At 48.2% G+C, this 14,031-nt stretch overlaps 1 protein-coding gene across 1 annotated transcript in view; it reads right to left on the bottom strand.

Moving 5' to 3' along the window:
- Nucleotides 1-14,031, bottom strand: part of LOC309372866 (deoxynucleoside triphosphate triphosphohydrolase SAMHD1-like) — a 35,689-nt gene that overhangs the window by 7,127 nt on the left and 14,531 nt on the right. The window contains exons 9-12 of the mRNA XM_081916894.1: nucleotides 10,679-10,787; nucleotides 8,476-8,567; nucleotides 7,815-7,930; nucleotides 4,178-4,317 (exon numbers count right to left, since the gene is read on the bottom strand). Coding sequence (XP_081773020.1) covers nucleotides 4,178-4,317; nucleotides 7,815-7,930; nucleotides 8,476-8,567; nucleotides 10,679-10,787 — 457 coding nt within the window. The remainder of the gene's footprint in view (nucleotides 1-4,177; nucleotides 4,318-7,814; nucleotides 7,931-8,475; nucleotides 8,568-10,678; nucleotides 10,788-14,031) is intronic.

Here is a 14,031-nt window from a genome sequence, read left to right on the forward strand (position 1 = left end):
CCCACGCCGGAACCTCCCAGACCTGCTTTAGTGATAGAGGTGTTACTAGAACTGCCAAATGGACACCCACTAAAGATCAAGGCGCTTTTGGATTCAGGCAGCTCCTGTAATTTCATGAGTAAGGAGTTTGCAGCTGAGCACCAGATACAGACCATCCCTTTAAGTAACCCCTTGCAGGTGACTACGATTGACGGCAGAGAGCTGTTGGGGGGAGAAGTTAGCCAACAGACTGTCCCGATGATAATGAGGGTGGCAAGGCACACCGAACGGATAGCGTTTAATGTGGCCACCTTGGGAGGAGCTCCCATCATTTTGGGGATGAGCTGGCTGGCGCTACACGATCCGCTAGTGGGCTGGCATCAGAGGGTGGTCTCCTTTGGGTCAGCGCATTGCCTAGAACACTGCAAGGAGGGGAAGGTTCCGGGAGGAGCCAGAGTCACCCTAGCCGGGATGGAAGTAATGGACAAAGGGAAGGTGCCCCCGCAATACGCAGATCTGAGCAACGTATTCAGCGAAAGGGAAGCAGACAAACTGCCACCGCATAGACCCTTTGACTGTCAAATCAACCTACTCCCTGGGGCCCAACTCCCAGTGGGCAAGCTGTACGCCATGTCAGACAGGGAGATGCAGGAGCTGAGGGAGTTCATTGACAAAAACCTGAAGCGAGGTTTCATCAGAGAGTCCCGAGCGGTGGGGGGCAGCCCAGTGTTTTTTGTGGACAAAAAACACACAGATAAGCCGAGACTTGTGTGTGACTTTAGGGCCCTGAATGCAGTGTCGGAACCCCTGGCTTTCCCTATGCCCCGAATTGATGACATTTTGACCAGGGTAAGGAAGGGAAAGATTTTTACAAAGCTGGACCTGCGGGGGGCGTACAATCTGATACGCATAAGGAAGGGGGATGAATGGAAGACCACCATGTTCACCCCTTTGGGAGCCTTTGAATACCTCGTTATGCCCTTCGGTCTACAAGGAGGCTCCGCGTGCTTTCAAGCTTTTATTAACCACGTTCTGGGACCTTTGCTCTACAAGAATTGTGTGGCCTTTTTAGACGACGTGTTGGTGTATTCGGAAGATGAGGAGCAGCATGTGAGGGACGTTCGAGAAGTGTTGGGCAGGCTGCAAGCCAACCAGCTGTGGGTGAAACTGGAGAAGTGCCAGTTTCATACCAAGGAGGTGGAATTCCTGGGGTACCGCTTGTCAGACAAGGGATTGGCCATGGATCCAGGCAAGGTCCAAGCGGTACTGGAATGGAAGACACCGAAGACCAAGAAGGATGTGCAAAGATTCTTGGGGTTTGGGAACTTTTATCGGAAGTTCATCAAGAACTTTGCCCACTTGACGGCGCCCATCACCGACTGCCTCAGCAGCAAGAAGAAATTTGTTTGGACGGCAGAGGCGGAGCGAGCATTTGAAGAACTGAAAAGGGCTTTCGCCTCGGAAGAACAACTTCTGCATGTGGATTTACGAAAACCCATGAGAGTGGAAACCGATGCATCCGACCGGGCGGTAGGGGCGGTACTTCTTCAACCGGGGAGGAGTACGTCGGAGTGGAGACCGTGTGCCTTCTTCTCGCGGAAGCTGAATAAATCCGAGAGGAACTACACGGTGTATGACAGGGAACTACTTGCCATTCACGAAGCGTTCCGGAGGTGGAGACATTTATTAATTGGGGCACAACACAAGGTGCAAGTGTGCACCGACCACAAGAATTTAGAGTATTGGAGAACAGCTCGAGTGCTCAACCAACGACAAGTGAGATGGGCACAGGAATTCTCCAAATTCCACTTTGAAATTTGTTATGTGCCAGGCCCAGAAAACGTCAGGGCGGACGCGCTCTCACGCAAACCAGAGTATTGGGAAGGGGAGGGGGCGATCGAAGAGAGACATGTCATCCCTGAGGACCGCTGGGTGTGTGGGGCGGCGCTGGTGGGGCAACGAGAACTGGTAGAGGAAACGGAAAATGATGAATATGCCCAGGATAAGCTCAGAGGTCTCAGGGGGGAGGGCGAGAGCCCCGGAGGTTTTGAGGAAAGAAATGGGGCATTGTATTACAAAGGGGCACTGTATATACCCGAAGGTGAATTGAGGGGGAGAGTACTCAAGCAGTTGCACGATAGCCCCACGGCGGGACATTTTGGGCAACACAAGACCATGTGGTTGGTTACCAGGGAATTTTGGTGGCCCAAGGTGAGGGAAGATGTAAGGGAGTATGTAAGAGGGTGTGACCAATGTCAGCGAGCCAAAGGGGAAAGAAGGGCGCCGGCAGGGTTATTAGAACCATTACCCACACCAGAACGGCCTTGGGAAGCGGTATCAATAGATTTTATGACGGATCTGCCGAAGTCCAAGGGGAAAACAGCCATCATGGTAGTAGTAGACCTGTTAACTAAGATGTGCCACTTTGTAGCATGCTCACATGCAGTCACAGCGGAAGAAACAGCGAAGTTGTTTGTAGAACACATCTTTAGGTTGCACGGGGCTCCCTTGAGGGTGATCTCAGACCGCGGCAAACAATTTACTTCCAGGTTCTGGAGGAAGCTCATGAGCTTGCTGCACGTGGAAGTCAATTTTTCAACTGCCCGGCACCCTGAAACCAACGGGCAGGCGGAAAGAGCAAATGGCATACTTCAACAATATCTGAGGTGTTATGTCAATGACAGAGAGAACGATTGGGTCGAAAAGTTGGCGCTGGCAGAATTTGCCTACAATAATGCGGAGAATGTGTCCACAGGGATGAGCCCCTTTTTGGCTAATTACGGGTGTCACCCCAGGGCATTTCCAGGGGAAGGAGGGGAGAGATGGAGCGTCCCAGCGGCTGAACATTTTGTAGAAGAGATGGAAGCGATCCATCATCAGCTCCAGCTCAACTTAGAAAGGGCCAAGGCACAATATAAGAAGCAGGCAGACAAGAACAGAAGGGAAGGTGAAACCATAAGGGTGGGGGATCAAGTGTGGCTGTCAACCCAAGGGTTGCCGTTCAAAGGGGGTTGTAAGAAATTGAGGCCCAGAAGATTGGGACCCTTTGAGGTCATTCAGCAGGTCAACCCGGTGGCTTTCAAACTCCGGTTACCCAACCACATGAAATTGCACCCAGTGTTCCACAGGTCGTTACTGTCACCATACAGGGGGGGACGTGAAGGGGAGCACGTCAGGGGACCAGCCTTGGAAGAGAGGGAACGCCGCAACCATGTAGCGGAAATCCTCGATTCCAGGTGGAAGGGAAATCAGGTGGAGTATTTGGTGGCGTGGGAAGGGGAACCGGAGTCAGAAAACACCTGGGTGATTGCAGAGGAAGTCAATGACGAGGTTTTAACAGAAACGTTCCACCAAAGATTCCCGAGGAAACCTCAGCCAGTAGCAAGGTTTAGGAGGGAGTATTTCGGCACCACCGACGAGGAAGAGGAACTGGAAGGGTTCGCGGAGTCGGAGTTGGAAGAGGGAGTGGACTCCGATGACGAAGAGTACCGAGAGACCAGGGACAGCAACAAGTGGAGGGAAGTGTTCGAGACTTCGGAAGATGAGGGAGGTTCTTTCAGGGGTTTTACCTCCTCACCGCCCGTAGGGGAGGAGACGGGAGGGGGTGAAGGGGGCCCTGGAGGGGAGGTGGATGTCAGGGAACTGCCATCCAAAGAACCGGAGGTGCAAAGGCTCATTGAGGTTGAGAGAGAAGTAGCAGCGGAAGAGGGAACCAGTAGAGGGCGAGCAAGAACTCCAAGGGAAAGTGAGTCGGAGGGATGGCTCAGAGACGCTTCCAGCGAAAACAGTGGGGAGGTCTCAGGACCTCCTATAGGGACACCCACTCCTCGCCGGAAACTGTCACGCCGAGAGTCCAGAAGACGTGTTTCCGTTAAAGAGCTTTTATGTTGGAAACGATTCCGAAAGCAACCACTTTCGGACTCTACTAGCGATTGACGCAGCCATGCTGGAGGGGCTCCGTCACAGGCAGAGGTTTGAAAACCTGATCAAACTCTGAGGGACTTGCATTTTACGCACAAGCAGCTCATCATCCCATCACAGATATGTTATGTGTGTGTGTGTTTGTGTATAAAGAGAGATATAGAAGCCAGAGATAAGCAAATTGGTACTGAAAAAATCAGTACTTAACAAGTACTTAACCACACTTAACAAGCTAGCAGGGTTAACTAACCAATGTAATTTGAGAAACTGTGCCCACCTTCGTAATTTCCTTGCCCTCTGGGGGCTGAGTCTCTCCCAGGTACTTATACAGGTCACGCCGCTCTATTTTACATAAAATTTCCCGTGCTTCTTCGAGGTTGGGCTCATCAGAATGAAGAATTCTTAAGAACATCTCATCTGCCAGTATTAAACAAATCAAGTCATTAAAGCCAGCTTTTCTTTTGCATAATTGAAACATGTATTATGTGTCAGAATTTAAGAAATGTTTTTTATGCTATTATAATGGTAGTCAGCTGGAAATGATCTTTTACATATCTGCAAAATGAAACTCGCAAGACCATATTCAATTCAACAGTCAGATTCTGCTGTGTCTCAACAGGGTTAAGATATAGTTCTGTGGGTCTCTTCTGTAACTGCTTTGGCAGTAAATGAAAGGCACCAGAAGGTAACATTTTTGAAAAATTATATCCTCAAACAAATCAAAGCCCAACAACCTCAAAGTAGCTTATGGTAAAATGTGCATAAAATGAAACCAAATCAGGAAATAACACTTTAAAACTGTGGTTTAGACCACAGCGCCACCCACGTCCCACTTTACAAGTAAATAACACTTTAATTACCACACAACTGGGATTAGAAAGGTGAGAAGGGTCAAGGGCAAAAGGCTGGACTTTCAAACAAGCATTTCCCAAGGCTCTGTGAAAACTGGCATGTCCAGTGTAAGGGTTGGCAAGATTGGGCACCTCTCAATGACACACCCCCCCCGACAATTTCCTGCTTGTTCATCTGCGTCTTGCTCCAAAGTGGAAGAGATGAACAAGGAGCATCTCCACTCCCATCGTTCAGCGCAGACACTGAGGTCCGGCGCTGAGGGCCTTCTGGAGGTTCCCTCCTTGCGAGAAGTGAGGTTACAGGGAGCCAGGCAGAGGGCCTTCTCGGTGGTGGCACCCACCCTGTGGAATGCCCTCCCATCAGATGTCAAGGAAATAAACAACTAACTGACTTTTAGAAGGCATCTGAAGGCAGCCCTGTTTAGGGAAGTGTTTAATGTTTGATCCTTTATTGTGTTTTTAGTCCTCTGTTAGATGCTGCACAGAGTGGCTGGGGAAAGCCAGCACCCAGCCAGATGGAAGGGAATTTATTTATTTATTTATTTATCTATCTATCTTGTTCTTGTTCTTGTTCTTATTATTACAACGGTGGGAAGAAAGAGTAGTAGTAACTGCCACGGCCTGCTTGCTCATTGGTTTCCTCTGGCCAGCAAACAGGCAGCTAGCAATGATGAGGCAGAGGAGCAGCTGCCATCACTGGAGTAAAGGGACATACTTACTGAGGTAGAGGGGTACATTGAGGGCATCTTGTCCAAGAACCACCAAAAACCTGGGCTCAGCACTAGTAACCAGAAATCTACACATCCCTCATAGCTTCCTTTCCCTTTCTCCATTGCTTTCTGTTTTATCCTGCCTTCTCTCCTCCTCCTCCTCCTCCTCCTCTGCTTATACTCAGTCACATTGGCTCCAAGATTCTCACTAGCCCGAGACAACAGCAGTACTGTTGGTTTCAGTTCTGAATCAACACCATCCAATACACACCCATCCTAACAAGATTTTACAGGAGCAATAAATCAAAAAAAGAATTTGCATAAGTGGTCATATATCAACCTATTCAAATTAAACAAAGTTGATAAGCTCCTAAACGGCTTACAGAGGGGTAAAGAGAGAGGCAGGGAAAAAGAGGAGGCAATTTTTATTTTTCTCTTTCACAAACCACCCCTTTAATAATTTAAACTAGGAGAGGGGGAAGTTTGGAAAATGTGTGGCCATAGGCCTCACTCTTGATAGTTCTGCCACTTGCTTCCCTTCAGCATAATTCCCAACTCTGGAAAGTGAAAGCTCACTTCTACGTGCTGCTTTCTCTTGTGCACAAGCTCAGTCCTTGATCCCCTCCAGGGTTTTTTTTGGGGGGGGAGGTGGGGGCAGGACTGCAATCCTATAAACATACATAGATAGAGGGTTTTTTTGGCATGCATCAGAGGCCTGTACCATCTGTAGGGATTTCCTTTAGCCATCCTTTATACTCATCTTCTACACACAGAATGTGCAATTTATAAATAGGGAGAGAAATGCTGCAAGTTTGCAATACCTAATCCTAGTTTTCTGGAGAGATGTTAAGCAGGGAACAAATCTGTTTCTTATACTATAAATAAATTATTACTTCTTCAAACCTAGTGACAGAAAGACTTCACTTCCTTCATATGCATACAGCAGAATATATACAGTGGTGCCCTGCAAGACGAACGCCTCGCAAGACGAAAAACCCGCTAGACGAAAGGGTTTTTCCGTTTTGGAGGCGCTTCGCAAAACGAATTTCCCTATGGGCTTGCTTCGCAAGAAGAAAGCCCATAGGGAAATCTCCGGGGACCTCTTTTAAATGCTAGCGGTGGGGAGCAAAGCCTTTCCCCCCCCCCTCCGGCCTTCAGAAGAGGTCCAGGAAGGCCGGCGGGGGCCGAAAGGCTTTGCTCCGCACCGCCAGCATTTTAAAAGCAGTCCGGGATAGCAGGGAAGCGCTTCCCGCTATCCCGGATGGCTTTTGAAGGCAGGCGGGGGGGAGCAAAGACTTTTGCCCCCCGCCCGCCTTCGGAAGAGGTCCTGGACCTCTTCCGACTGTCCCGGGGCGATTTAAAAGCCTCCGGACGGCTTTTGAAGGCAGGCGGGGGGGAGCAAAGACTTTCGCCCCCCTCCGGCCTTCAGAAGAGGTCGGGGGACAGACTGTCCCCGGACCTGGTCTGAAGGCGGTTTCCATAGGAACGCATTAATTGATTTTTAATGCATTCCTATGGGAAACCGTGCTTCGCTGTTAGAGACTTCAGAATATAGACCAGAATGGAAAATTCCAGGCAGCAATATTTTTAAAAGAGGTTTTATTGACTTTGGTTTAATTTGTCAGACAAATAAAGCAAAGGGGTGCATTCAGGAAAAATGAGAGAATGCCCACGAACACCAGGGGCAGACAGTTTTTATCCCCTCAGGCAAAACAATGGTTCAACCCCCCTGACCCACCCCTTAATCATTCCCATCTCAACCAATTAAAGAATTGATGATGGCCTTTCGGTTCCAAGTTGCATTATCCACTAGGTGGCGCTGCAAGTTTAAAATCTATCTGACCTAAATGCTGTTTCCCGAAAATGCTCCGCCCCCCCCATTTCTCAGGAAAGGGGTCTTGTGGTTTTAACAGGTTCAGGTGTAAGTCTTCTTTTAGAACTTTGTGGTGGGCTATATCCTGAGCAAACGGACAGTTTCTCAGAAAGAGCTCAACCACTAGCAAAAATCCCCTGGCCGCATCCTCTTGCAAAGAGCAGGGGCAAGCAGGGGAGCGAGAGATGTCTTTTTAGCTTTTAGTTTGCTTTCTAAGATGGCTTTCAGCTTATAAAATGGCTCCAGCCTGGCTCTCCAAAGTGGACCCAGGTGGACCCCTTCATCGCAAGACGAAAAACTCGCAAGACGAAAAGACTTGCGGAACAAATTAATTTCGTCTTGCGAGGCACCACTGTAACTCTTTTACATAATGCAATGCACAATGTTTCATTTAAGTGCCATAACAACATGGTACTCTGAGAGAAATGCTTCCTAAATTGATGCAATTAGAATTTAGGTGTCAGTCCAATAAGCCCATACCTGTTAGCTTAGTGTAGGCTTCCATGTCTTCTCGTGCTGTAGCGATATTGTATGTATTCCCTTTAGAGCCCTTTATGCTGATATATGGGTTAGCTTTCAAAAAGGCATCTGTAATCCTGATATGAAACATGCAACACAAATGAGGAAGAATCCATAATTTCAATATTAACTCCAGATCAAAGATTTCACAATGGCTTTGGAAATTTGGAAAATTATTTCTATGGCTAAAAGAGTAATACCAAAACACCAAAGTTGATAAAAAAATTAAACCATATAACTTTTTCTAGCCATCAAAATCCACTTTGAAAAACGATTAAGGAGAAGGACAGGGACATTCAACAGAGTTTCTCAATGAGACACTCCAGAACTAGGGCTACAACCTTTAATTGATCCATTGCTTAATATTAATTTTTTTAAATTAATTAAATTCAAATTGGTTGAATTAAAATACACCCCTAAATAAATCAGGCAACACTTCTTTAAAAATCATTTGTAGCTGGCAAGCACCATTGTAGAAGAAGCATTCCTCCTTCAGTCATACATTATTAAAATGAATTAATATGCAAGCTCATACAAATGTAATTAATCTACTAACGTAAGATTGGCTAGGATTTATTTGGATACTGCCCTGTCTAGGGCATATCAACATGCACTTACTTACATAATTTCAATGATGTTGCTAATTTTATGTTGGTAGGCTCTGCGGTGCAGGCAAATCCGTGTGTGGAACATCTCATACAAATTTCCAGCCTCCTAAAGTCCAAGATAAAAAGTATTTTATTTATCCTTTATATTAAAACCACAGTTCCAAGACTTGTACTTTAATTCCTCAAATTGGTTGTTTGTTGCTGAACAACTAGGGATAAAATAAAAAAGGTTCCTGGACATAGAAATAATTAGACCCTTCTAAATAATCCATACACAAGAAATATAAAAATGTATTCCAGAACACTAGAGTAATCATTTTTGCAATTAAGATTACTTTCTGCTTATGTGGAGAGGCCTCATGGGGGCTCCTTGAAAGTGGAGCAGTGCATGAAACACAGGATCCTTGAGATTAGATTATTCTTTACATGCATGAGAGCAGAATGCTCATAAGTTGGTGGATGATATCCTTGCTTCTGGACTGAGCGTTGCCTTCTACAAGCTTGTGGGGTTACATTTCCTTTTTGTTCTATTTAATGAAAATACAGTAATCCCTTATCTTATGTACACGTATAGGCAAGCCTTGGAGCTGCCTTGCAGCTAGCAGGTGAGAGACAGCAGGTAGCGGGTGAGAGACACGATTCAGAGATCCAATGTGTCAAACAGGCCTTGCCCAGCAACCAAGGCCAAGACTTTAAAAGCTCATTTTGTGCTGGGCCGTTTTGGTTACCAGGTTTGAAAAGAGCTCTTAAGCTCTCTCTCTTACTTGCTGGGCAAGGCCCGTTCGACATGCCAGCTCTGGAAGATTATGCATGCTTGTGTGAGATCTCGCAGGAAATCAGATTATCTCGTGAGAGCGCCCCAGAACCTTGCACGGCCCGTGTGCTGAGTGGGCCTTGCCCAGCAAACAAAGCATAGCTTAAAAGCTCATTTTGCGATGGGCGACACTAAGCAGACCCGGAGTGAAGAGAGCTTTTAAGCACTCTGCCTTGCTTGTGACTTGACTTGCACAGACCAGGGAGCAAAGTGGAAGAGCAACCAGATGCATGGGGATTAATGCTGGAACTAGAGAGAATAGACTGCAACGATTTGTACCTGCCTTCCATGATAACCCAAACCTTCCCTACCCACTTTCTCTAAACTTATGGTCATGATGACTATATTAACTCTATTATCAGAGGTAGTATGCCTCTAAAAACCAGTCTCTGCGTATGACAAGCAGGAAATGTTGTTCTGCTCATGTCCTTTTTGTGGGCTTTCCACAGGCATCTGGCTGGCTATGGCAAGAACGTAAGGTTGAATTCAACATACTTTAAGTCTGATCCAGCAGGATTCTTTTTATGTTCTAATTTATGGCCCTTAAACACGTGACTCCAACCCATCACCACATGGTCAACCATATGCTATAGTAAGCCTATATACTCCCTACATGTAGTGAGGCTGGTTGAGATGAAAGGTAATGGCTTCGTGCTCCCAAAATTCAGTTTTCCCCTCAAACTTTCTGTTCTCAAACAGCAGAGAAAATCTATATTGCATTGCCTCCTATTCACTTGAAGGTGCACTTCTCAATTTATGCAGCACTAGTAGACTGCTGCAGTGGACGCGGGTGGCGCTGTGGGGAAAACCTCAGTGCCTAGGACTTGCTGATCGCAAGGTCAGCGGTTCGAATCCCCGCGGCGGGGTGAGCTCCCGTCGTCCGGTCCCAGCTCCTGCCCACCTAGCATTTCGAAAGCACCCCTAAGTGCAAGTAGTTAAATAGGTACCGCTTTATAGCGGGAAGGTAAACGGCATTTCCGTGTGCGATGCTGGTGCTGGCTCGCCAGTGCAGCTTCATCACGCTGGCCACGTGACCCGGAAGTGTCTTCGGACGGCGCCGGCTCCCGGCCACTTGAGCGAGATGAGCGCGCAATCCTAGAGTCGGTCACGACTGGCCCGTACGGGCAGGGGTACCTTTACCTTTACCTAGTAGACTGCAAGTTTATCTCCATCTGGACTCATAAGACCCACAGTCATTAAGCTCACTGGGTGGCTTTTTGTAAACATTAGCTTTCAGGTTAATTTGCCTCTCAACACTGAGTGACAACAAAATGAGACGGTGTTTCCCTGAAAAAAGGGGGCGGGGGATAGAAAAACGAAATAGACAAAAATTTGACGGCGAGTTTTTCAAGCTTCCAACATTATTTTAGTTGGCATTCTCTACTTTCCTCAAGAAAGCTTACCTTGTCACGGGTACAAATATGCTTCTTTCCCTCAAATTCACAGACACGAGCAAATGTAATGTAACGTACATGATCAAAGTTGTTTCGGATTCCAAGATGGTGACAATCCCTAAATATATTCCAGAAACAGGCAGGAGGTAAGGTCATTCAATTACGAATTTGGGGGGGGCATTTTAAAATTAGGGGGAGGGATCAGGAAGATGTCTCCACTGGGGACCTCACCTTTAAATAATGTGAAAGGACTCTCAGGGGATTCTTTGAGACTATATATCCAGCAATTTACTCAGTGTATTAATAATTTAAAAATCAATTGCCATAGGATTCTATTTTTTCACATTCCCAAAATACAGATATATAATCTCCAGACACACTTCCATAATAGCAACTGCAATTATCTTCAGACAAATTATGGTTTAGCATGAACCTGTGGCTGCTTTGCTCCTCCCTGGCTGTTCTGCTGCACTAAGCCATAGTTTGGCTTAGAACTCTCCTGGAAAAACCAAGAGCCTTAAACCAGAGAACGAAGTCACTGTTTAGTTTGAAAAATATTGCGAAATGTTATTTAAAGTGCTTAAGATAGTTGTCAGGGAACTGCCATCCAAAGAACCGGAGGTGCAAAGGCTCATTGAGGTTGAGAGAGAAGTAGCAGCGGAAGAGGGAACCAGTAGAGGGCGAGCAAGAACTCCAAGGGAAAGTGAGTCGGAGGGATGGCTCAGAGACGCTTCCAGCGAAAACAGTGGGGAGGTCTCAGGACCTCCTATAGGGACACCCACTCCTCGCCGGAAACTGTCACGCCGAGAGTCCAGAAGACGTGTTTCCGTTAAAGAGCTTTTATGTTGGAAACGATTCCGAAAGCAACCACTTTCGGACTCTACTAGCGATTGACGCAGCCATGCTGGAGGGGCTCCGTCACAGGCAGAGGTTTGAAAACCTGATCAAACTCTGAGGGACTTGCATTTTACGCACAAGCAGCTCATCATCCCATCACAGCAATCCGAAAGTCTCCGAAAGCCAGCTTGTGCAGGGAGAGGCATCATGAGCAACCCAGCCGGAACCGGAGGAGCAGGAGCAGCTGGAGGGGGTCCAAGCCTGGAAGAAAGGTACAGGGCGTTGGAGATCCAGCTGGCGCTGCAAACGGCGAGGCTTGAGGAGAGGAGGGCTCAGGATGCAGAAAAGGGAAAGGAGAAAACCACCCCGCTCGCCAGAAAGGTGCCAGGATTGGTGCAGAAATTCGGGGGGGATCCCAGGAACTATCATGCCTTTAGAACAGAGATGCAATACGCTCTCAACCTGCAGTTTGATGACTTCCCCGACGAGGAATCGCGAGTGGCTTTTGTAATTGGCCATCTCGAATCGGGGGCGAAGGACTGGGTTAGACCCCTGATGGCAGCGAATAATGAGATCCTAAAGGACACGAGGAAGTTTTTTCGTGCCATGGACCTGATGTTTTCCAGCGACATTGAGCAGGGGGTGGTGCGAAGGCAGTTAATGGCTTGCCAGCAGGGAAGCCGATCTGTCCGTGAGTACTGGACTGAGTTTACTATGCTGATTCATAAATTGGGGTGGGACCTATCGGCGGAACCCATCCAGATGCTTTTCGAAGAGGGGCTTTCTTCGGCCGTCAAAGATGAACTTTCCCGGGGGCCCAGGGCGGAGTCTATGGATCAGCTGACCAAATCTGCGCTGTCCATAGGAGCGCGCCAGGAGGCGAGGGCTTTGGAAAAGCGGGAAGGGAAAGGAGACCGTTGGAGGGAGCTCCGCATTCCAGACATTCCAGAGCCACCTTTCCCGCCGGCAGAGCCGATGGAAGTTGGAACAGCGCGGGCGCGCGCAGTTTCAAATCCCAGTGAAGGGCGGAAGAAGGAGGGAAAGAGCGCCAAGAGATGTTATCTCTGCCAACAGCCAGGGCACTTTGCCAGAGTCTGCCCACAAAGAAAGGAATGGCAAGGGATGGCAGGAGCTGTTGGGGAAAAGGAAGAGGAAAGCAAGGAGCAAGTAAAAGCCAACGCCTGGCTGCCACCGTCGGGGCACAGCAGCCAGGCCAAAGAGCAGTGAAAGTGCCCACGCCGGAACCTCCCAGACCTGCTTTAGTGATAGAGGTGTTACTAGAACTGCCAAACGGACACCCACTAAAGATCAAGGCGCTTTTGGATTCAGGCAGCTCCTGTAATTTCATGAGTAAGGAGTTTGCAGCTGAGCACCAGATACAGACCATCCCTTTAAGTAACCCCTTGCAGGTGACTACGATTGACGGCAGAGAGCTGTTGGGGGGAGAAGTTAGCCAACAGACTGTCCCGATGATAATGAGGGTGGCAAGGCACACCGAACGGATAGCGTTTAATGTGGCCACCTTGGGAGGAGCTCCCATCATTTTGGGGATGAGCTGGCTGGCGCTACACGATCCGCTAGTGGGCTGGCATCAGAGGGTGGTCTCCTTTGGGTCAGCGCATTGCCTAGAACACTGCAAGGAGGGGAAGGTTCCGGGAGGAGCCAGAGTCACCCTAGCCGGGATGGAAGTAATGGACAAAGGGAAGGTGCCCCCGCAATACGCAGATCTGAGCAACGTATTCAGCGAAAGGGAAGCAGACAAACTGCCACCGCATAGACCCTTTGACTGTCAAATCAACCTACTCCCTGGGGCCCAACTCCCAGTGGGCAAGCTGTACGCCATGTCAGACAGGGAGATGCAGGAGCTGAGGGAGTTCATTGACAAAAACCTGAAGCGAGGTTTCATCAGAGAGTCCCGAGCGGTGGGGGGCAGCCCAGTGTTTTTTGTGGACAAAAAAAAACACAGATAAGCCGAGACTTGTGTGTGACTTTAGGGCCCTGAATGCAGTGTCGGAACCCCTGGCTTTCCCTATGCCCCGAATTGATGACATTTTGACCAGGGTAAGGAAGGGAAAGATTTTTACAAAGCTGGACCTGCGGGGGGCGTACAATCTGATACGCATAAGGAAGGGGGATGAATGGAAGACCACCATGTTCACCCCTTTGGGAGCCTTTGAATACCTCGTTATGCCCTTCGGTCTACAAGGAGGCTCCGCGTGCTTTCAAGCTTTTATAAACCACGTTCTGGGACCTTTGCTCTACAAGAATTGTGTGGCCTTTTTAGACGACGTGTTGGTGTATTTGGAAGATGAGGAGCAGCATGTGAGGGACGTTCGAGAAGTGTTGGGCAGGCTGCAAGCCAACCAGCTGTGGGTGAAACTGGAGAAGTGCCAGTTTCATACCAAGGAGGTGGAATTCCTGGGGTACCGCTTGTCAGACAAGGGATTGGCCATGGATCCAGGCAAGGTCCAAGCGGTACTGGAATGGAAGACACCGAAGACCAAGAAGGATGTGCAAAGATTCTT

This window comes from Podarcis melisellensis (assembly GCF_964234715.1).
Source record: "Podarcis melisellensis genome assembly, chromosome: 6".
Taxonomy (NCBI): Eukaryota; Metazoa; Chordata; class Lepidosauria; order Squamata; family Lacertidae; genus Podarcis; species Podarcis melisellensis.